The following is a 21277-nucleotide window of genomic DNA, read 5'->3' as shown; positions in this document are numbered from 1 at the left end:
GTGGGAGGTGCCCTTCTACGCCAGGCAGGGCCAGGGGCTGGACGGGGCCAGGGGCAGGGCACTGAGTCCTGACTCTCCTCATCTCCTGGGAGGCGCGCAACTGGAGGAACCGAGCCTTGAGCCCAGGGACCCTGGTTTAGCTGCCAGCACCCCAAGTAGGGCTGCACGTGGCCCACAGCCCAGCAGACATGCTGACCAACAGCTGAGGACGGCTCCCCAGCCCTGGACGCCCCCACGGAAGTCCAGCTGGGTGGTACCCCACGAGCACACCTGCCCCCCAGAGCTTGCCTGTCACCCGTCAGCCCCACACTGCCACCTGCAGCGTCCGTCTGGCCACACTTGCCTGAGGAAACTCGCCTTGCTGTCCTTGTCCAGGAGACCCTGCTCAGTTCCCACACCTTCCAAACCTTGCTCGCTCACAGCTAGGGTGTGTTTGGGGGCAGACAGGCCCGTGTGCGCCCCATGTCTGTCTGGGCTCCACGGTCTCAGCCTAGAGGGCCCCAGGGCACTGGGAGACAGCCAATTGTAGGAAGCAAGAGCTGGGTCTGGCCTGCAGGTGGCTCTCTGGGTCCTGGGGGGCTCAAGGGTCTAAGCAGACATTTCAGGGGGGAGCAACAGGGCTGGGGGAGGGGCACATTCCCCAGCGGGACCTACCCCTATGCACTTTCCTGTCCTGCCTCCCTACCTTGGGGCCACCCATCTGCCCAGTCCTCCAGCTTCCCTGGGGTTTGCTCTGTGGGCCCCACAAGGCCAAGGTATCCAGACCCGTGTCCCCAGCTGGCCACGCCTCCTTCTGCTCTCTCCCAGGGCCACCCCCAGCCAGGAGTGCCCACCCTGCAGGGTAGCTGGTGTTCTCATGGTGGAGGAGCCTAAAGGGATGTGGGACAACAGCTCTAGGGAGGGACCCTGGTGAGAAGATGGGCGCTCCGCTGCTTTTGGCTTAGAGAGCTGGGATTTCTGGGAATGGGGCTGACCAGCTTCTGTCCTCTACCCAGAGCCCAGCGTCCGCACAGGCTGCACGTGCTCGCTGCACGGCGGGGGACGGACACACTAGCCAGGACCACGAGGTCCATCCCGGCTCCTGCTGGGAGGCCTAGGGCAGACACCAGTCCAGTGCAGGAAAGAAGACAGGGGTCTGGGGCCCCCAAAACCTCCCCATCGGATGGATTCACGGTCACTCATGAGGTCAGTCACTGAGTATTTATTCTGAGGCTCTGCAGCTCAGCTACAACTAGGCCGACACAGACATGACATTCAGAATGGAAAAGATGGGTGCTGGCCACCTCTGCCTGCTCCCAGCTGAAGCCTGAGGGCCCGGGAGAGGACCAAGGTGCGTGGCTCAGACCCTCCCCCAGGTGCCGTGTGGGTGGGGAGGCAGGGGCCCACAAGCAGAGTCTTCTAAGAGCAAAGGCACGAGGCAGCAGTGGCTGGGCAGGTGAGTCAGGGCTGCAGGTGGGGAGGACCCAGCCGGGAGCGGCCAACCGACACAGGAGGTCGCAGCGGAGTAGAGCGGGGTGCTCAGAGGCCCGGGGCCAGGAGGAGGCGAGGCCCGACTGTGGGCTCTGTCTCTGAGACAGCGACCCTGGGCAGATCCATAAAACAAGAAGAGCGAAGCTCGGAGCCGGAAAGGCAGGCCTCGGTTTCCCCTCCCGGGGAGGGCAGGTGCTTGGGAAGAGCCCACCTCTGAACTCCTGGCGGCCTGGCGCCCCCTGCTGGCCCTGCCCGTCTCTCCGGGTCTAGTTGCTGCAGCCAGGGCCTCGGGCTCCATCTACAGCCGCTGCACACAGGGACAGCCCCTACCCAGGATGGGCCCGGCAACCCCGATCGCCCTGGTGGGCCCGGCCTGCCACTCCCAGCTGCTCTCAGTTGTCCGGCTCCAGAGTCCACTCTGACAGCCACTGAAGGCAGGAGGCCCGTTGTGCCTCTGTCTCGGGGGGCTTGCTGGGGGGCATGGGAGGGCTGCAGGGCGCAGGGCTCCCTTCTGTGGGACCAGGGTCAGGAGCAGTCCTCAGGACCTGGACGAGCTGGTCCAGGGACTGCACCAGGGTGTGGGGGCTCCAGCAGGCGTCGAGGGCCGGCACGAAGGGGTCCGGTGTGCAGGCCTCCACGCATTCTGTGTGCGTGGGGATACGCAGATAAAAGGCGTGCAGCATCATGCGAAAGGGCTGGTCTTCTTGGTCCAATGCCTGCCCGTAGGTCAGGTCCCCCACGACGGGATGGCTGAGGGCACTGCAGTGTACACGAAGCTGGTGCGTCCGGCCTGGGTTGGGGGGCAAGGGGATTGGTAGGGTGGGGGTGCCATGCCAGGCCTGTCCCTCACCCACTCACGTCACCCCTAATGCTATCCCCCGTTGCCCTCTTCAAGCCCCATAAAACTCCTAGAAATGGCAGACCCTGATTCCCGTTACAGATAAGAAAGTCCAGAGCTCAGAAGAGAAGTCAGCCTCCAGATCGCTGCCTGTCGGGGAAAAGCCAGGTATGCTACAGACCCCCTGCAGCCTTCTAGGACAGCAAGCCCCAGGACGGGGTGGGGGCGGGTAGAGGGAAGTGGAAATGGTGGAGTGGCCCCAGGCAGGCTGCTGTGCCCCTGCGCCGCCACCGCTTCCCCGAAGTCCCCTGGGGGAAGAGCACGTGGCAGGGTGGGGGAACAGCCATTAGCAGCCTCAGAGCATCCTGCCTCCCTCGGCCCGGACACACCTGTGAGGGGCCGCAGCAGCACTTTGGAAACAGGGGCGCCGGCGTACAGCCCGTGCTCCAGGACCTCCAGCTCTGTCAGGCTCGGTTTCGGGTTCTCACAGCCTGTGGAAAGCAAGACAAGCTGTGAGGGCGGGCTGGACCTGCACAGAGCCCAGCCCGCCCCAGCCCAGCTCACTCAGGGCCCCCACTGGGTAACAAGCCCCACCCTGCGTACCCTGAGTGCCCTCAATGCACATGGTGTGAGCACGACCCTCGGTGCTGTTCCTGCCGATGGCGTAGCTGATGGTCATCTGGTTCTCCCGCACGTGTCCCCGCACCTGCTGGGCAGAGACTCTCGAGCTGCTCTCAGGGCTACCCACCACCTCCGGGGAGCCCACCTGGCACGGACGGCCTGCCGGAGAGGCTGAGGGTCAGAACTCCCGTCCCAGGGGGGCCAGTCAGGCCTTACCAGAGCCAGATAAGCCTTGGTGACGCGCCGCTCCTTGAAGCACTTGTAAGCGCGGCCGGCTGCCGCTTTGTTCAGGGCCACGCAGAGCGCCCCGCTGGTGGAGAAGTCCAGCTGGTGGCAGAATCTGACATGGGGCAGGGGGTCAGGCTGGCTAGACTGGGGGCGGCCGCTTCCTCCTGCCGCAGCGGCTGGGGGCTGTCGGGGCCCGCCCCCGCGTACCTGAACCCGTAGCAGGTGTCAGGATCCGCGAGCTCGGGGAAGCGGTGGCGTAGCTGCTTCTGGAGGGTGGGCGTCTCGCGCCACATCCGGCTGTCGATGCGCAGGTCCCAGTGCTTGTTCACCACCAGGAAGTCCCGGCTCTGGTACACCACCGACAAGCTCTCCGTGCGGCCCGCATCCATGGCGGTGGCCTGTGGCGCGGGGTCAGCGTGTGCAGTGGGGGCGCGCGGGGAGCCTGGCACCGACTCCTCAGAGTCCCAGGGTCGCGGCCGGCCGGGCACATGGCCCCGCTGTGCGTGCACCGCCAGACCCCGCTGCACGGCCGCCTCCGAGCGGGGACTGTGGCGCTGCCCCCGCCCCCCAGACGCAGAGGCCGGGCCAGCCGTCCTGCGTCCGCGCCCCGCTGCGGACCCCCGGGGACAGCGCGCCAATGTGCCGCGGGAGCCTGCGTCGCAGCGGGGAGGGGCAAGACCTTCCGCGCCCCCAAGGCCCGGGCGGGTCAGGTCAGCCGAGTGTGGGGACCCCCCCGCCCCCTCCCCGAATCCCCGCCCCCGCGTTTGATGACCACAGGCCGCCTGCCAGGGCCTCCCGCGGCCCCTCCCACTCCGAGACCCACCTACACGCTGGCCGCGCCGCCCGGGCCGCGCGAGGCCGCTGCCGGGCCCTGGCTCCAGCACTCGGTCCCCGCGCCTGGCGACCCGGCGACCCTGGAGCCGCGCCTCACAGGACCCTGCCAGGGCCCGCAGCCCCGCCCACGCCGCGCCCACACCACGGACGGGCGGCCATGTGGGCCAATGGCGAGCGTCCGGGGCCGCCGCACTGGCTCGGCCCCGCCCCGCCTGCGCGCGCAGTCCCGCCCCCGCCCCGCTCTCCCCGTTGGCCAATGGCGAGCGCCGCCGGGCACGCCGGCCAGGGATTGGCGGCGCCGGGACGCAGGGGGCGGGCACGGCGCGGGACTGCGGCGCGGGAGGTTCGGAGCGGGCGGCGGGTCGGCCGGGAGTGAGCGCCATGGGCGACCCGGAGCTCGAGCTGGCCGGTGCCCAGGACGACTTCCACAGCCAGTTCGCCGACGAGCTGGAGGTGCTGGCCGAGCTGGAAGGTGGGCGCGGGCTCTGCCGCAGTCTCATCCCCCGTAGAACGCGAGGACTGCCTGGAGGAGGGGAGGGGAGCGGGGGGCGCGAGGCTGGAACGGCGCCGCGGCGGGAGCCTTGGCCTACAGTGGGGACGCGCCCATCTGGCGCAGCTGCTGTCAACCTTGTCTCCTGCAGGGACGGCGGCCCTGTCGCCCTCCAGGGACCCCTGGCCCACGGTGGGCCGGGCCCGCCTGCCATTCGAGGAGGCCGCCGCTGGAGGGGGCGCCGCCACTCCCTGCTCTCCGGGGGGACCGCCAGAGAACCGCGGAGGCAGTGCTAGGAAGCGACAGCTGGCCGGCCGCGTCGCGAGGGACAGGGCCTTGCCCCCCAGTATGTCCTCCGGGGCCCCGGGCTCAGGGGTGGGGTGTAAGGCTGGGGAAGAGCCTTCGTTCCTCCCGTCTGCCTCCCCAGCCCCCAGGGTCAAACGGCTTAGGCTGGAAGTTGTCAAGAAGCTGAACTTCAGGCCCGAGGAAATGGAGGAGCCCCCCCTTCCTGACTCCCCTGCTGGGGACATCACTCCCCCACCGAGTCCCGAGGTCCCCAGTGAACCGCGGAGCAAGGGGTGTGTGGCTTGGGGCGCTGGTTTCCAGAGGCCTGCCGCGGAGGGTGGGTGGGTGGGAGGGATGTGTGGTTGTGCGGATCTGGGTTCCTCTGATGGTGGCAGGAGCTGAGAGGCCCCAAGACAGCCCCTGTCCCTTCCCAGGGCCTTGGACGCCGGTGTCGATGTGGGTCTTCTGCAGGCCTCGCCAGCAGCCCGAAATCCTGTCCTGAGGCGACCCCCTGTCCTGGAGGACTATGTCAGTGTGACCTCCACGGGGGGTAGCCGGGCTTTTCTGGTCCTGCGGGCTGATCCAGTGGGCACAGGGGTGCAGGTGGGTGCTGTGTGGCCATGAGAGAGGTGGGGGGCTCTATGCTGCCCAGGAGAGTCCTAGACCTCACACCCTCGCTGGGACCCTGGGGACACCTCCGGAAGTTCAGCAGGCCTGTTTCCCTTCCCCTCTCTCCCTCGTACCTCCTTCACCTTTTGTGTGTGTGTCTTCCCTAGAGTCGTGCCCATCCCGGTGTCTTATTCCGTTGGCGTTCTTGGTTAGAGAGGGTTCTTGTCCTGTTGTTGGTCTGTTCATGCTGCAAAACGCCACCTGCGTCCCTAGCACTGTTGGTAGGGGGTCCGGGGTGGTTATGTCCCGGAAGGGGATGAAGGCTGTCCTCGCTTTCCTGCAGACCCCTTTCCTTGATATCTGGCGACGAGGCCATGGCCAGCTGGATCTGTTGGGCGTGCCCTTTGCGTCCCTGAAGGAGCAGGTCGACAATGAGGTGGGGCTTGCTGGGAAGAGAAGGGCGGTTCTGGGGGGACTGCATGTCGGAGCCATTCAGATCCCAACCTCTGGTGTTTGCACAGCGGAGGCAGCAGCTGCTCGAGGAGGCCCATCAACTCTCAGACACGCTTCGCAGGTGACACGGTGGGCCCTTCCAGCTCTGACCTCCCTCCCACTTGTAGTCAGTGCCGCGCAGTCCCTCCAAAGGCATGATGTTCTCCAGCCTCAGGTCGGAGGAGGTCCAGCACTTGGCGGCTCCTGAGGAAGAGCTGGCCAGCAACCAAGACGAGTCCCGGCACTGCCTCTGGGTGGACGAATTTGCCCCTCGGTCCTACACAGAGCTGCTCAGTGATGACGTGAGACACTATTCTTGTTCAAGCGTGACTGGCTTTTTTGTTGCAAGAAACAGAAGGTGCAGGGTTCAGCTAAATCTCATGTTGTCTGCAATGGGAGAGATGCTTTTTGGTTTTTAAAGATTCCGGTTATTTGAGAGAGGGGGCGAGCATGAGAGGGGGGAGGGGCAGAGGGAGAGAGGAGAAGCAGACGCCCTGCTGAGCAGGGAGCCTGATCCGGGGCTGGATCCCAGAGCTCTGAGATCATGACCTGAGCTAAAGGCAGACGCTTCACTGCCTGGGCACCCCAGGTGCCCCAGAAGAGGTGGTTTTGGTTTGCACGTTTGAGTTGTAGATGGGGACACTGAGGCCCTCATGGGGCTGGCACACTCTGTGTCACTTGTGATCTGCGTTGGGATCTATACCTGCCCCCTGCCCCCGCCACCCGGAATTTGTTTCCTGTTTCCTTTCTTGCTCTCATAAAAGCTGATGTGGGGATGCTCCTGGGGAAGGTGGTGGTGGTGGCGGGGCCCTGAACGGGCCAGGGTCGTAGGGATGGAGAGTCTGGAATGAGCCTCCCTCTGTTGCTCACTGGTCACTTGTTGTTTAGTTTCAGCCTCCTTGGGTGTTTCCAGGGCTCACGGCAGCAGGTTGATTCAAGGGCAGGCACAGGGGGTCCTCCGTGCTGGCCGTTCCTCCAGGCCGTGCCTCTCTTCCTGCAGTTTACTAATCGCTGCCTCCTCAAGTGGTTAAAGCTGTGGGACCTGGTGGTGTTCGGACGAGAGAGGCCTGCCAGGAGGCCGAGGCCCGGCGTGGAGCTGGCCCGGGGTGGCAAAGAGGCCGCAAGCTCCAGCAAATGGAAGAGCCATGAGCAGGTACTGGAGGACATGCTAGAGGCTGAGCTGGACCCAAGCCGGCGGCCCCGGCAGAAGGTGAGGCCCTCCCCTGCACCTCGTGGCTGTGCTTTTGGGCATCCGGTGCCTTCACAGCCTCGCGGGGTCCTGAGGCACATTTAGTGCTTCCAGGGTTGGGGCGTTGAGAACACCAGTGTGTCGGCGTGGAATACTAGTGCCGGGAGTCGGACTCTGAGTCTCTTTTCACGGCTCAGTTAAAGCGTGTGCTCTCTGGAGGATCCTGGTCCTTCCCAGGACGCTCATGGTGATGGGGGTTTCTCGGGGTCAGACATGCCAGTAGTGGCTGTGCCTCTTGTGGCACATCCTCGTTCCTCTTCTCACGTGCGACTTTTGCTCTAACGCGTCAGTGTGTGAGGCATCAGTATGCTGGGGTCCTTTCTTGGTCAGTCACCACAGCGGGGCTGAGCGTGCATCTCTTTGTAGCACATCTCCCGTTTCAGGGTTTTCGAGGTGGGTGTGGGGGGTCCCCTCGAGTGGTGACAGGTTGTAGCAGGTGGGCATGTGTGTTGTCTTGGCCTCAGGTGGCGCTGCTCTGTGGGCCCCCGGGGCTTGGCAAGACCACCCTGGCCCACGTGATCGCACGGCATGCTGGGTATTGCGTGGTGGAAATGAACGCCAGGTGAGTGGCAGGGAGGCCAGCCTCCATGGTGACATGGCCCTGAGGCCCCAGTGGGTTGGAGGCAGAGAGGAGCTCTTGCTGCATCAGGGCTCGTTGGGGGGGGGTTGCCTTGAGATGTAGGTGTGGTGGTTCCGCCCTGGGAGGTCGTCTGGTCAGGGACCTTGGTCGCTGTCTTGGCCGAGGCCGTGCCGCCCTGACGGCTTTGCCCTGGCCTCATGGTTCCAGTGACGACCGCAGCCCTGAGGCCTTCCGCACGTGCATTGAAGCGGCCACGCAGATGGAGTCAGTGCTGGGTGCCAGCGGGAAGCCCAACTGCCTGGTCATCGACGAGATCGACGGGGCCCCTGTGGTGGGCCTCCTGGGAGCCCCAGTTCAGGGGAGAGGTGGGTGGGCAACGGGCTGGGGCTCACTGCGTCCTTTTCGCATCCCTTAGGCTGCCATCAACGTTCTCCTGGACATTTTGGACCGCAAGGGCCCACAGGACACAGAGTCTGGGGGTCCGGTTCCCCCGAGTGGGGGTCGGCGGCGCCGGGCTGAGGGGGGGCTCTTGATGAGGCCTATCATCTGCATCTGCAATGATCAGTGAGTGCAGTGGGGCAGGGCTTTGGGCGGGGGAGGGGTGTCGGGGGGCCCTCGGCAGGAGGGTAGCAGCCCGGGGAGGGCGCACACCCAGCCCCCCTGGCTGCCTCTGCCCGCTGGGCTGTGGCACACTCGCCACGCCCCTGCCTAGGCAGTGAGCCGCGTGTGGCTGTGCCCTGCAGGTTTGTGCCCGCGCTGCGGCAGCTGAGACAGCAGGCCTTCCTGCTGCACTTCCCGCCCATACTGTCCTCCAGGCTTGCGCAGCGGCTGCAGGAGGTTGGTGATGGTTGGGGTGGGGGCACGTGAGTAGGGGGCCGTGTGCCTGACTATGGGGTGGGGGGATGTGCCTCCTGTTCAGACCCCCGTTTTCTTCTCCCTTGCCATCCTCTCTCGTATCTAGGGCCCCAAGCCCCAGGTGGCCTCAGGATGTGTTGGGGGAGATGGTTTGAAGCAGGGATATGTGGTGGTTGTTCTGTGTTCTGGGGAAGTGGGGGCCTCGGGGTGGGTTTCTGGGGCGCGGCCGCCCACTCTCCTGCCCCCTGCAGATCTCCCTGCGGCAGGGCATGAGGGCCGACCCGGGTGCGCTGGCCGCTCTGTGTGAGAAGACAGACAACGACATCCGTGCCTGCATCAACACGCTGCAGGTGGGTGGGGGCGTGGGGGCGGCTGCTCTGGGCGGCCAGGAGGGAGGCCTCTCACCAGCCTGCCTTTGTCCAGTTCCTCCATGGGCGGGGCCGGCGGGAGCTGAGTGTGCACGCTGTGTGGACCACGCGGGTCGGCCTTAAGGACCAACGCAAGGGGCTGTTCTCTGTGTGGCAGGAGGTGTTCCAGCTGCCCAGGGTGCAGAGGTAAGCGGGAGGGCCGCCTCCACCACCACCCTGGGTGCCACACAGGCCCTGAGTGCTCCCGGGTCCCGCAGACCGTCGTCTGTGTGCAGATGCCTGGGCCGCTTCAGGGAGCGCAGCACCATGGCGGGGGACAAGGTGGGGGGCCCCATTCCAGCCTTGACCCCCCCCTGCAGGCAACGCTGGGGCCGGGACCCGGCCCTGCCCCCACACACGCTCCTGCTCAGTGATGAGCACCTGGGTCTGGGGCCCCGTGCTGCCGAGGTGCCTTTGACCACGGCTTCCCAGCGGTTCTACCACATCCTGCACTTGGCTGCCTCTGCAGGCGAGCACGAGAAGGTGGTCCAGGTAATCTTGCTCTGCCAGTTTGCTAGCACCCGGCCGCGCCTCTGTCCCTGCGACAGGCGATGCTTCAGACAGCGTCATGCTCGTGGAGAAATGGGATGGGAGCGAGGGGTGGCAGAGAGAGGGCCTCGGGAAGCTCTCAGAGGTGATGGTGAGCAGGGACAGAGGCCTGGGAAGAGGGACTCATTGGTGGCAGGGGCGGGGGGGGGTGGGTGGTGGCAGGCGTGGGCTGACAGGGAGGGGAGGTGGGCTGGGTGCGCAGTGGGGCAGTCATCTGACTGCCGGGGTCACTTCAGTTGCTGGTTGGGACACGTGAGTGGAGCGGGAGAGTCCCTACTCTGGATGTGAGCTGTGGTAATGGATATGTGCGGTAGGGCGGGCGGGGTGAAGTTGGGGCTGGAGCAGGTGGCAGGGGTACCCCCGCCCCCGGGAAGCCTGGTCTAAGCTGTCTGCTTGAGTAAGCTTTGGATTAGCGGCTGTGGATCTGACTAAATCCGGAATCTGCGCCCCGAGAGCATGGGGGTCTCATGGGGAGCGAGAGTGGGGGATCTGTGCCCTCCGTCCTGGCCGCAGAGCTTCCTTCAGGGAGGGGTGGGTCCTGGAGGCTGGGCTCCTTGAGGCAGTCATAGGCCAGGGGTTCTTCTCCTGCAGCTCTCGGGGCTCTGGTCAGAACAGCGGGGGCGGCAGGCTGGGCCTTCCTGGCTCCTCCTTTGGGGCTTCAGGGCCACTTGCTGGTGCTAGTTGCTGTCCCAGAGTCCTTGGACTTGGTAGGGCAGGTGGGAGGTGCAGGAGGGGGGTGCCTGTATGTGGGCTGGGGACCACAGCTGGGGTGCTCAGTGGTCCGCCCACCCGCCCGCTTACCCCCAGGGCCTGTTTGAGAACTTCCTGCGCCTGCGGCTGCGGGATTCCAGCCTGGGCACCGTGTGTGCAGCCCTCGATTGGCTGGCCTTCGACGACCTGCTGAGCTGTGCTGCGTACCACGGCCAGAGCTTCCAGCTGCTGCGCTACCTGCCCTTCCTGCTGGTGGCCTTCCACTTGCTCTTTGCGTCCAGCCACGTGCCAAGGATCGCTTTCCCCAGCAGCCAGCAGGAGGTGTGTCTCCCGCACCCTGCCTGGGCCTAGGGTCTGGCCCAGAGATCCTAGATCACCTAGACCCGCTTTATTCTCTACCCCAGGCCCAGAACCGGACGAGCCGGACACAGAACCTCATCCAGACGCTGGTGGCGGGCATTGCACCGGCCACCCGCAGCCGAGCTGCACCTCAGGCTCTCATCCTGGATGCCCTCTGTCTGATTTTGGACATCCTTGCGCCCAAGTTGCGCCCTGTGAGTGCCTTGTTTGGAGTGCAGAGTGGGGTTGTGGCGGCTACTGGGGGCGGGCCTTGGCCATGCTCAGCGTCCATGCCCACAGGTGAGCACGCAGTTGTACAGCACTCGTGAGAAGCAGCAGCTGGCCAGCCTCGTGGGCACCATGCTTGCCTACAGCCTAACCTACCGCCAGGAGCGCCTGCCCGACGGGCATTATGTCTACAGGCTAGAGCCGTGAGTCTGCAGCACTTGGGGGGGTGGCCGGGGGCAGGCTGGGCTCTGGGTGCTATGGCAGGCAGGCCAGGAATCTTGGCTGGTGTGAATCACACTTTCCAATCAGTGGGGCAGTGGCAGAGGCTCAGTCCCAGCTCGGGGCTTGCGCAGGTGTGATTGTGGGGGGGGTGTCCCCCTTATGGGGGGTGATTGCAGAGGGTCTGCCTGCCTCAGTGTCCCTCAGGCACTGCTTCCAGAGGGCCCCAGGCTGAGATGTTCCCCAGGGCCCCACTGCCCAACAAGGGGACCATTGCCATCCCTCTTTGGTCCATTTGCAAGGAGCTGGTAATGGTGACAGTTCTCAGTGCTCAGCCCCGGCTTGAGCCTAGGCCCTGCCCTGTGGTCTCAGTTCTTCATTCTGCAGCCCTGGGACCGTTCCCTTCTCATGCCCACAAGCACTTGGGGAAACAGGCTTGGGGTGGGTAATCCCCTGCTGCTGTGGGTTACGGGCATTGTATTACCAGGACTGAATCCCACACTGCAGCTCCTGCTTCATGTCGTTTGGGACCGGTGTGGTAGGAAGCACCTGCCTGTCCCTGCTGATGGTCTACGCCTCTTGACCCACCCCGAGAGCAGGAACGTGGAGGAGGTGTGTCGCTTTCCTGAGCTGCCCGCCCGCAAACCTCTCACCTATCAGGCCAAGCAGCTCATCGCTCGAGAGATCGAAATGGAGAAGATGCGGCGGGCGGAGGCCTTGGCCCGGGTTGGGGACAGCCCCCAGGTAAGCCTGCCCTGGGCTCTGGGTGGGGCTGTCGGAAGGGACAGCGTCCCCCGAGTGGCCCTGCCCGGTCAGCCCTCACCACACCTTCGGTCTGCAGGTAGACGGGGTTCCCCTAGGGGCCAAGGCTCTGCCAGGGGCTGCTGGGGACAAAGGGGGACACGGCCGTGAGGAGCAGCAGCTGCAGCAGCGGCTAGAGCGCATCCTGGAGAGAGCTGCCCTGGAGGAGAAGGTATGGGGTGGGGGCGGTTCTTGGCCCCGGGGGGCCTGTTTCTTGTCTGCTGCTTAGCCTGGAGGGTTCCCTGTGGCCTCAGCTTCCCCTGTGGGCAAGAGGGGGCTCTGCTGGTTGTGGTAGGAGGGAGCTGCTGGGTGGGTGATGAGGGACCGGAGGGACACAAGCTGGGTGAGTCTGCTTCAGGGGGCCTGAGGAGGGGAGGTGGGCCTCTATTTCCACAGCCTGGGGCCACTGGCTCCTCCTCCAGGGCAGGGGGTGACCGCCACAGGTCTTTCCTGAGAGCCTGACCAGCTTGCCCCTTTCAGCCCGAGAGGGACTTCTTTGGTCGTGTGGTCATCAAGAGAGCAGCAACCCCGAGTGCAGGTGTTTGGGGTGCGGGAGGGGTGGGAGGGGCTGGAGGGCGGGGGGGTAGGAGGGGGAGGCAGGGGAGCAACCATGTGGCCTTCACAGGAGATGTGGCCCCAGAGATGGATGCGGCTGAGCGGCGCATAGGCACGGCGGTGGGCAGGAGTGACGTCTGGTTTCGATTCAAGGAGGGTGTCTCTAATGCTGTGCGGCGCAGTGTCCACATCAGGGACCTGCTGTAGCAGGGGCTGCCTCCGCTGCCAGGAACCCAGGCCGGGTACCTCCACCCGTGCTGGACGCCCCAGGGACCATGCTTGATGCTATCGGATTGCGTTTTCTCCGTTAGGAAATGTACAAAAGCACGGACACTCTCAGAAAGTCCTTATAAAAGTCACACCTTTATTGAGTTGTCCTCCCTACACGAGCAAGAGCCTAGGGGCGGGGCGGGGGCCTCACAGGATGGCACACTTGCCCTTTTCCACCCATGGGTTGTTCTTCATGAGGTCGGGGTTCAGGAACGGGTCCTTGGGGATCCCGTCCTCGATCCACTTGAGGAGCCTGTGGGTGGGCAAGGTGGGGAGGGTGAGGCTGAGCAGGTGGGTGATGGGCTCCTTAGAAGTGCGCCCAGTGGCTCGGTGCAGGGCCGTGGTTCTGGCTCATGCAAAGGAGCGCAGGGCAGGGAAATGACATGCAGATTGGAGCCAGCCTGGGCTGGGGGGTCCTGGGGACTTACTCAGGGATGGTCTTGGATGACATCTCCCTCTTGAAGGCCAGCTGGTACTTGAGACTCTCCACCTCTTTCTTCATCTGGGGCACATCCCACTCCTCCATGGCGTCGGGGGCTTCGGAAGTGGCCAGCCTGGGGCTGGAGAGCCCAGGAGGGAGAGACAGCCAGGGGGCTGCCAGCCTGCAGTCACCCCCCAGCGGCTCCCTCCCCACCAGACCGATGCCCAGTCTGCTGCTGGGGAGGCCCCCAGGGGCTGTACCATCCCTATCCTAGGGGCCTCAGAGGCACCCACATGGTCCACAGGGTGCTGGGCCTGGAGCTGAGGCCCCACTGATGAGGCCCCGTGTGCCCGTCCCTCCCCCATGGGGTTAATTAACTGCAGAGGAAAGTTTTTGCTCAGCGCTGCGTCCTCCCCTCCCACCCCTGTCAGCCTGTCCACAGCCTGGTTTCTTGGAGAGCGAAGGTGCAGTGTTTCGCCAAGAGCAGGACCAGGCACACAGCACAGGGTTCCCAGAAGCCCACCCTCCAACTGCAAGGCCCACTTCCCACTCCCTGTTGTAGAGGGGCACCCCAGACTATCAGGTGAGGGGTGGGGCCGCGCCTGGCCTCCCTGGACCATGGGCTGTCCCTCCGCTTTGCATGGGGAAGCCTACCCAAGGGAAGTTAATCTTGGGGCCTGGAGGATTTGGCTGCAATTTGCATCTCTAGCCAAGGGGATTGGGGGCGGAGTAGGTGCTCAGGGTTATGGGGACACTGGCTGCACAGCTGGTCTGGGACTTGGAGTGCCTACAGCCTTCTGCTGCCCCGTGTTGGCCCCCCACACTAACAAACCGCCTGGCCCAGTTTCTGCCTGTGCACCAGCCTGGCAGAGCGGGCTGCCTCCTGCCTCCCCCACTAAAGCCCATTTCAGCGGCCCAAGGAGTTCCCCACTGGCCCCCAGGCCCTGCTCCCATCATGGGAGGCTGAGAGCCAGGGGACTAGGTTTCTGGATCTTGGGAGGGTGGGCAGGGGGTGGCAGGAGTTTGACCCTGTCTGCACCAGCCTGTGGAGGGGACTCCACGCTGGAAGATCTCCATCTTGGCGGGTGGGGGGGGGGGGTCCTGCAGGTTGGGGACAGAGCAGCCACACTAGGAGTCCTGAAAGGGTCAGAGCCACAGGAGAGCAGAACCTGCCTTTTGGGGGGAGGCAGCCCATGGGGGGCATGCGGTTGCTCCCCTCCCAGAAACCCCCAGTCCAGCATCCCCACCCCTGGCAGGGACAGTCACGTTGTGGTGGGCTCTCCGCGGCGGGGGCGGGGGCGGCCGCCTCGCCCGCAGCCCCCACCGCCTGCCCTGCCTGCCCTACCTGCGCGCCGCGCCGCCGGAGCCGGCTGCCCGTCCCGCGCGCCCCGCGACGCCCCCGGCCACGGCGCTCGGCGGGCACTGCGGGCGGCGCGCACGGCGCAGGACGCGGCTTCCCTCCCCTTCGGCCGCCCCGCCCCCGCCCCGCCCGCCGGAACACCGAGGGGGTCTTCCCCGCCGGCGGGGTCCGGCCTGTTGGGCCGCGCAGGACTGCTGCCCTCGGCTCCAAGACCAACAGGCAGGGGCATCTGGGGGTTAGGATGGTCCAGGTCAGCCCGGTGGGACCCGGGAAAGTCCCACAAGCCCCCGCCTCGGTTTCCTGCTCTGCACGGGGACCCGCTCATCGGACCTACCTTGGACGGTGCCGGCAAGGGCCAAATGACAAGAACCAAGTGATGGTGAGTGACAGCGAGGGCCAACTGAATGAGTGAGCGAGCTCACGGGCAGCCAGAGCCCAGGCAGGTGCCCCGCCCACTACTGCCACCTGGGGCCAGGCCCCAGCACCACCCCCATCCCCTCTGCCCTCCTCCTCTGGGCTGGGTCTACCCTGGGGACTTGGCCTTACCCAGCAAGCTCCTCAGCCCCCGCGTGTGGGAGAGGCGGGGATGGCAGTGAGGAGTCAGCTCTGACCGTGGACAGTGGTCTCCCACGGAGGGCTGGCATGGAAGACTTGGAGCCATTAGACTGTACCGTAGCCGTCCATGCCCTGAGAAGCTAGAGTTGCAGTCCGGGTGGGAGTAACAGGGATGGGGCCAGGACACCGCACTCCCAGGGGCCTCAGCAGTGTGTGCTGATGGGTCATGGGGCCCTTGACAGGATCCTGCCCTGGAGCTGAGCAACCCGTAGGAGGGAGCCTGTGTCCCCCATTTCCAGGCTGGTGGTGGGCTGATGGGGTAGCTGCTTTGAGGGCTGGGTGTATGTCCATGCTTCCGCTGACCCTGGGCTGGGAATAGCCAGACTTATTCTGTGCTGGCTTCGGGGTACGCTGGGAATGTGCTGCCTCTGGAGGGTGTGTCTGCCTCAGGGGTGCCTGAGGCCAGGCTGAGCAGCACTGGGGGCTCTGGGGATGGAGGGGGCCTTCCTCCCTGCAGGCCCGTCCCCTCTCTGCCTGCTCCTCAGCTGGCCCATGCTGGGACCCAAGCAGACGCTCACTCTGCCTTCCATCGCTCCAGGACGGACCACATCCTGGTCTCCTCAGCCCGATGCCCCAGGTGTGTCTGGCAGGTCCTGCTGCCCGGCTCTGCGGGGAGTGCTGCCCTTGGGGCCACTGTGTGACGCAGGCACCGGGCTGCCTGCTGGGTGGGGGGCCCCCAAGCAACAACGGCAGCTGCAGAATGCCGGAAGGGCCCCGCTCCCCAACCTCCACCCTGCAGAGGCCGGGACTAGGCCTTCCGCAGGAGTGCTGGTAGCCCCCTCTGGGCTGGTGGCCTGTGACTGGTCGCTGTGTCCTCATCTAGGAGGCAGGATGGGGTGCCACCTGCCTCTTTGGGTTCCTGAGTCCTCCCTGATGTGATTCTTTGAAAGGGGGTCAGCTGGGCCTCCCTGGCCCCTCACGCAGCCACACGGTGATGCCTCTGGAGGCCCTTCTGGAACTGGGGCATGTCAGAAAAATGAGGGATTAATTTTATTATGGATTTATGGGGCATGGGGGGCTTAGAGCCGGGGTCACAGCCTCTGCAGGGCAGATGGCCGGCCGTGCTGGTCTCACTCTGCCCTGCACACCCCTGTGGCCTGGGGGGCTGCTCACACGGGCGGGCGGGCAGCCCAGGGGAGGGCATCATGGTCCTCCGGACTGGAACAGGTTTGGGCTGAGACCTGGGCCAGCTCGACCCTGCCACCCCGTCATGCCTTCTCTTCAGACTGCGCAGAACAGGACACCCAGGGCCAAGCTTCGGCTTGACAGCGTCTGGAGGGCCCTGTGGGAGAAGGCCGGGGGTCTGCTCCGGGTCCTGCTTTGTGGGTGCTGTCTGAACACTCTACACCCAGGGGCACCTGAGCACATCGGGGCAGCAGGGCATGTTGGCAGGACAGCAGGAGCCAGGCCTGCATCCATGAGCTGCGTGGGGCATGGGGTCCTGCACATCTCCAGCTCTGGGCGGCAGCCATGTCTGCTACTGTGTGGACTCTCCAGGCTCCAGGTTCAGACGTGGTCCTCGTGCTGACCGCAGCCCTGAATAACAGAGTCCCCCACTCTGTGTGGTGGGCCCGCTGGTGCATGCCTGCTCTCTGCGACAAGCCAGGATTCTCGGCTTCTTGGGATGCTGGACAGGGGAAGCAGGGACAGATTGTCCTCCAGCAGACTGCCACCTTGCAGACACCCAGAGCGGCTCCAGAGAGACCAGACTCTGTGCTGAAATTAGCTCCGCTAACTGGGCTGCTGGTGAGACCCAACGTGCTCCCTGTGGCCTAGAAACAGCCGGGCTTCCGACTCACGGGTGGATGGGCACTGTGGGCTGGGCCTCTGCTCTGCAGGAGTAAAGAAATGGTGTGTGTTGCGGTGCCCTGATCCCTTCTGGGTGGGGCGCCAAAGAGGGCTCAGGGAGGAGGGGGAGGAAAGGTTCCCACCAGACAGGGACCCGCAGTCTAGTGCCATCCCTGACACCACTCTGAGCTGTGGGTTCTCCCCTGGTAGAGGCTAGAGCTGGGGTGTCTGTCACTGGCTCAGGAACCTTGGGGCATGCTGGCAACCAGGGCCGCCCCAGCTGCTGTCGGCGCCGTGTGAGGACACGGGCTCACTCGGCTGCTGCTGAGACCAGACTCTCAGAGAGCAAGACAGCCTGGGGCAGACGGCCAGCCTGCGCACAGGCACAGTGAGGCCCGAGGTGACACCGGCTCTGCTTCAGACTGCCCGGGGAAGAGAGTCAGTCCCCCTAACCCTCCCTGGGCCACCGCCTCATCTGGAGGTGGTGAAGCCTGAGTACATGCGGTCAGTGCTGAGGGCCCGGGCTGGCGGGGCAGGGGTGTCCGCTCGCCATGGCAGGCTTATGACAGGCCCGGTGACCGTGGCCCTGACAGCCCCACGGGAACGTGTCCACTTGTTTCTGCCCCGCCATGACTGGCAGAGCCAAATACTAGGACAGCAAAATCGGCAAAGAAGCCGTTTATTTACCTTGTTAAACAGAGCTCGTGAAAAAAAGAAGATTGTTCTCACGTAATCTTGGAAAGCTTGTGAACGACAGTCAGGGGTAACTGGAGCTCCCTTTGGTGTCACGTCCAAGAAACGTAAGACATGACTCCGGGGAGGCCTGGTCCGGCGGGTGGCCGCGGCCAGCAGGACAGCTCGAGTCGGTGTCCAAGAGGCCACTTCGGTGGACTTGGTTGCTTCCAGCAGCCCTGTGGCCAGGGAGCAAGGCCAGGGTCCCCCAGGCAGCGGGCCTGGGGCCTCAAGTTCTCCGCCCCCAGGTGAGAGTGCCCTCAGGCAGCTCCTGAACACCAACCAAAGGGACCTGTGCTTTCCGAAACAGACATGAATGTGCGAAGTTACAGGTGTCCCCGTCTTGTGAAGGTCTGGAGGGGTGTCCCATGATACGCAGCAGGGTGCAGGTGAGGCCAGCTGTTACTGGCTCGCGGAGACTCCTGTCTGCAGGTTCACCGCCCCCTTTTCTACCAGCCCCAGCAGGCCTGGCTGGCAGAGCTACCTCTTCTCAGGGGGATGCTTACTTTGAGATAAGGAAGATGAGCCACTTTGCCCCATCACCTGTGGAGTGAAGAAGAGACAGCTCAGAGCTGCCCCCCTTCCCCCAGGGCCAGCGGCCAAGGCCAGACCCAGGGGACCAGTCCTTGCGAAGGGGTCCTGCTGGGCTGAGACCCTCACACAAGGTTCACATCGTCTCATCTCTGCTGGGAGACAGAACCAGGGGCAGATACCACTTAGTGCCCTAGCCATCCTGCTACTAGACGGGACTGGAGGCTCCCAACGGCCTGTGTGTGTGGCCTCCAAGTGCAGGGACAGGTGCAGCGGCTTGCACCCAGGCAGGCCTAGGTCTGTCACCTGTGCAGGCTCAGCACGCAGCTGGTTCTGGTCTGGCAGCACCCACAGGCACGTGGGTCACTGGCCGATGAGGCTCATGCAGCTCAGGGGTCCCAGCACATCACTAGTGAGTCTACCGATCTGCACCCCCAAAGACACATACACCACAAAGCAGGGTGGATGTATGCTGTCTGGGCCTCTGGCTCGTAGGGGCCCAGGCTGCTCTGACGGCTCAGCACTCTACAATGACTGCCCAGCTGACCCCCACTGCACTCAGCAGGGGTGGGGGACCCACAGCTGCGGTGTGGATGAGGAATGCAGCCGGGGCTGGGGGTGGACAGAAGGCCCCTTGCCTTCTGTGCTTGGCAGCTGACCACACGCACACAGGCCCCTGACCAGGCGGAGCAAGGCAGGCCCAGTGTAGAGCTCAGTGAGCTGTTTGTTCGCTGGTTTGGGGAGCAGCTCATTCTCCGCTGCTTCCCCGGAGGAAGCCGGTGCAGGACCGCTGTCACTGCATCAGGAGCTGGGGCTGGGAGTGGCCACACATGGTGACAGTGGTCTGATGGCCAAGTCAGCAGGGAGAACCTTTGGTACCCCAGGTCACGCCCACCGCTGAAGGCAGTTTTATGCCAGAGGCCTTTTAAAAAACAACTTCAGGGCCTACAAGTTCTCCCTACCAGAGCAAACAGAGGAGACATCTCAGGGGACATCATTCTGTGAGTCTTCCCCCAAAGGCCAGGAAAATGTCTAACAGCTGGGCAGCATGTGGACAGCAGCCTGCACACAGAGGAGAGGGGCCTCAAGGCCCAGCTGGCAAACAGATGGGAAGAGGTAAGAGGGGGCAGAATGAGTGAGACTGTGTGGAGGGGAGGGGAGCCCTACACAGACTGCCCAACCAGGAGATGAGTCGGGGCAGGGAGGGCTGCCCTTGTATTCCTGCGAGATGTTCTGGTTGTGCACACCGCACGTGTCCAGGCTGCCATGTGTCAGGGAGCCGTTCAGACATAAGCTGGCCCGCAGCGATGGGGCTGGAATCCAGATGGGCTGTCTGCTGCCCTGGGGCCATGTGTGGGGAAGGGTGGTCCACAGGCCAGGGCAGGTGGGCAGCTGCACCTGAGGCTGCACTGCTGGGAGTCCAGGAGCACGTGGGTGGTAGCAGCTCACAGGCAAGTTCCCAGCAGATGCAGAGTGGCAGGGTGGACACGGGCTCTCCAGGATGGGGAAGAGCCAGCACAGGCACCTGGTGTTCTGGGACACACAGGATGCTGTTCGGCCCCCCATCTGCAGGGAGCCCTGGCACCCAGGAAGCTGCCTGTTCTAAGGACTCCCCTGTGCAGGCCCCATGGCCGAGGCCCCACATAGCTGCCTGGGGAGGAGACCTCAGACCCGGGGTGGATGTGATGCTGGCTATTTACCGGTGTCGCGACAGAGACAGCCCTCGGCTCCAGGGACGTGGTGGAAGGCGGGCGGAGGCACAGCCCTCGGCGTGACAGTGGCTGCCTGACACCAGCATCCAGGCCTGTCTTGCCCGGGGAACGTGTAGCACTGTTTTATGAACGTGCTCGGGCCCACCCAGCGCTCCAGCGCGGCTGGGGGCCCAGGCAGAGCCCCTGGGGTAACGCCGTCCCGGCGATCCGCTGCAAAACCCTCAGCAGGAGCCCAAACAGAAAAGGCCAAGGCTTGCACCACGTACTGGGAGGCTCCGCCAGGGCGGGTTCCGATCCAAACCGGAGACTCGTCCCCAGCTCCCCGGCTTCCCGGCGTCAGGCCCAAACCGGAGCACACACAGGGGGCACATTCCTGCCCAGGCTGGAGGCCGCTGCAAGTGTAAAGACCGTTCTCAGCGCGAAGGCTGGACAAGACGGGGCGGCCCCGGCTCGGACTGCGGGAGCTGAGAGGGGGGCAGAAGCCGGAGGACGAGGGCGGGAAGGACCCGCTCCTCCGGGGCTGCCCTGGAAGGCCGGCCGGCCCCCATCCCCGCCGTGCGGGGGCGCTTTCAGGCAGTCCGGGGGCCGCGCGGGATCGCGGTCCCGACTTCCCCGCAAACTCCGGACCCACCGAGCCGAGGCCAGCTGCCGCCAGCTCTCCAAGCGCCCGCTTACTTCCGCCTTGGAAGACCACTTCCGGGTAAGCGCCGGAAGGGGCGGGGAAGCCGGAGAGAGGGGGGCGCTCGCGTTACGTCACGCATGACGTTGCTGTCCTGGAACACGGCGGCGTGGGAGCGGCGTGGGTGCGGCGGCGGGAGTCGTGCGGCGGAGGGAGGAGGGGTGTCGCACGCCGACTTTCCGTTTATTTTCTCGGAGCTCCCTTCCCGGCGTGGGATTCCTCCGCCGGAGGTGCTTTGCAGGCTGTGTTGGGTTTTGGAAGATGACCTTCGAGGGGGCCCGGACACTCCCACCCGCGGCGTGGGTGAGCGAGTCGGGCTGTGCGACCCCGTGTAAACCCGAGCGTTGTAGGAGACACAACAGCGGCGAGCGAGGACTCCGCTCAGGTCCCCCCTCCCCCATCTCCTCATCCAAGTTCCCCCCCAGTCCCCCCAGGTCTCTCCCCCTCAGCGTCTCCCCCCAGTCCCTCCTAGGTCTCTCCCCCTCAGCGTCTCTCACTCAAGTCCCCCCGCCCAGGTCTACCCCTCAGCATCCCCCGACTCAAGTCTCCCCTGAAGCCCCCCCTCAGTTCTTCTCAGATTTCTCCCCATCAGCATCTCCCCACTTAGTTCCCCCAGCAGGTCTCTCTTAAGCATCTACCTTCAGCATCAGTGTGGGGGGACCTGAGAAGGGAGAGCTGAATGGGGAGACCTGAGGGGGACCTGACTGGGGGGATGCTGAGGAAGAGACTTGAGTGGGGGGGCCTGAGTGGGGAGATGCTGAGCGGGAGAGACCTGGGGTAGACCTGGGTGGGGAGATGCTGAGGGGAGC

At 64.9% G+C, this 21277-nt stretch overlaps 3 protein-coding genes and 2 long non-coding RNA genes across 14 annotated transcripts; 2 read left to right on the top strand and 3 right to left on the bottom strand.

The window, feature by feature from the left end:
- Window positions 1–1185: 1185 nt before the first annotated feature.
- On the bottom strand, window positions 1186–4374 carry RPUSD1 (RNA pseudouridine synthase domain containing 1; the record flags this gene model as incomplete). 4 transcript variants are annotated; one of them, XM_082713705.1, is made up of 6 exons in its annotated part: window positions 1186–2260; window positions 2698–2799; window positions 2912–3017; window positions 3146–3269; window positions 3365–3555; window positions 3985–4374. In XM_082713705.1, the coding sequence occupies 6 exons, from the start codon at window positions 4372–4374 to the stop codon at window positions 1863–1865; spliced, it is 1311 nt and encodes a 436-aa protein (XP_082569831.1). In that variant the 3' UTR covers window positions 1186–1862. The 4 variants fall into 4 exon arrangements, with proteins under 4 accessions (XP_082569831.1, XP_082569832.1, XP_082569834.1 ...); XM_082713706.1 differs by having other exon boundaries at window positions 2912–3014; XM_082713708.1 differs by having other exon boundaries at window positions 2912–3014; window positions 3981–4135.
- CHTF18 (chromosome transmission fidelity factor 18) lies at window positions 4306–12727 on the top strand. Of its 4 annotated transcripts, none has more exons than XM_082713604.1 (22): window positions 4306–4463; window positions 4633–4827; window positions 4909–5059; window positions 5201–5369; window positions 5719–5811; window positions 5897–5949; window positions 6037–6169; window positions 6868–7077; window positions 7581–7678; window positions 7904–8027; window positions 8112–8260; window positions 8440–8533; window positions 8803–8901; window positions 8975–9105; window positions 9279–9450; window positions 10315–10539; window positions 10623–10772; window positions 10858–10988; window positions 11604–11748; window positions 11846–11977; window positions 12286–12343; window positions 12431–12727. In XM_082713604.1, the coding sequence occupies exons 1-22, from the start codon at window positions 4373–4375 to the stop codon at window positions 12565–12567; spliced, it is 2940 nt and encodes a 979-aa protein (XP_082569730.1). In that variant the 5' UTR covers window positions 4306–4372; the 3' UTR covers window positions 12568–12727. The 4 variants fall into 4 exon arrangements, 2 of the variants coding, with proteins under 2 accessions (XP_082569730.1, XP_082569731.1); XR_014306237.1 differs by having other exon boundaries at window positions 4330–4463; window positions 11492–11748; XR_014306238.1 differs by having other exon boundaries at window positions 4330–4463; window positions 4633–5059; window positions 11492–11748.
- GNG13 (G protein subunit gamma 13) lies at window positions 12704–14871 on the bottom strand. 3 transcript variants are annotated; one of them, XM_082713771.1, is made up of 3 exons: window positions 14746–14871; window positions 13059–13190; window positions 12704–12883 (listed from the first exon to the last, which is right to left on the bottom strand). In XM_082713771.1, the coding sequence occupies exons 2-3, from the start codon at window positions 13154–13156 to the stop codon at window positions 12778–12780; spliced, it is 204 nt and encodes a 67-aa protein (XP_082569897.1). In that variant the 5' UTR covers window positions 13157–13190; window positions 14746–14871; the 3' UTR covers window positions 12704–12777. The 3 variants fall into 3 exon arrangements, with proteins under 3 accessions (XP_082569897.1, XP_082569898.1, XP_082569899.1); XM_082713772.1 differs by having other exon boundaries at window positions 13059–13224; window positions 14746–14864; XM_082713773.1 differs by lacking the exon at window positions 14746–14871 and adding an exon at window positions 14397–14456.
- LOC309854511 lies at window positions 13231–16884 on the top strand. The gene is made up of 3 exons (XR_014306269.1): window positions 13231–13634; window positions 14652–15603; window positions 16252–16884. It is a non-coding gene; the product is annotated as an uncharacterized lncRNA (long non-coding RNA).
- A 592-nt stretch (window positions 16885–17476) lies between these two features.
- LOC309854501 lies at window positions 17477–20881 on the bottom strand. Of its 2 annotated transcripts, none has more exons than XR_014306253.1 (2): window positions 19778–20881; window positions 17477–18089 (listed from the first exon to the last, which is right to left on the bottom strand). It is a non-coding gene; the product is annotated as an uncharacterized lncRNA (long non-coding RNA). The 2 variants fall into 2 exon arrangements; XR_014306254.1 differs by having other exon boundaries at window positions 20056–20479.
- Window positions 20882–21277: the final 396 nt, after the last annotated feature.

Source organism: Mustela nivalis, assembly GCF_964662115.1.
Source record: "Mustela nivalis genome assembly, chromosome: 19".
In the NCBI taxonomy this organism is placed as follows: Eukaryota; Metazoa; Chordata; class Mammalia; order Carnivora; family Mustelidae; genus Mustela; species Mustela nivalis.
This window is presented reverse-complemented; position numbering and strand designations above follow the sequence as displayed.

Bases quoted from the DNA above. Each gene is read 5' to 3' on its own strand.
- CHTF18 (XM_082713605.1), top strand. From the start codon at position 4,373: ATGGGCGACCCGGAGCTCGAGCTGGCCGGTGCCCAGGACGACTTCCAC. The intron at 6,170-6,867 runs GTGAGACACTAT...CTCTTCCTGCAG, and splicing joins CAGAGCTGCTCAGTGATGAC to TTTACTAATCGCTGCCTCCT. The intron at 10,540-10,622 runs GTGTGTCTCCCG...TCTCTACCCCAG, and splicing joins TCCCCAGCAGCCAGCAGGAG to GCCCAGAACCGGACGAGCCG.
- GNG13 (XM_082713771.1), bottom strand. From the start codon at position 13,156: ATGGAGGAGTGGGATGTGCCCCAGATGAAGAAAGAGGTGGAGAGTCTC. The intron at 12,884-13,058 runs GTAAGTCCCCAG...GCCCACCCACAG, and splicing joins TCATCCAAGACCATCCCTGA to GCTCCTCAAGTGGATCGAGG.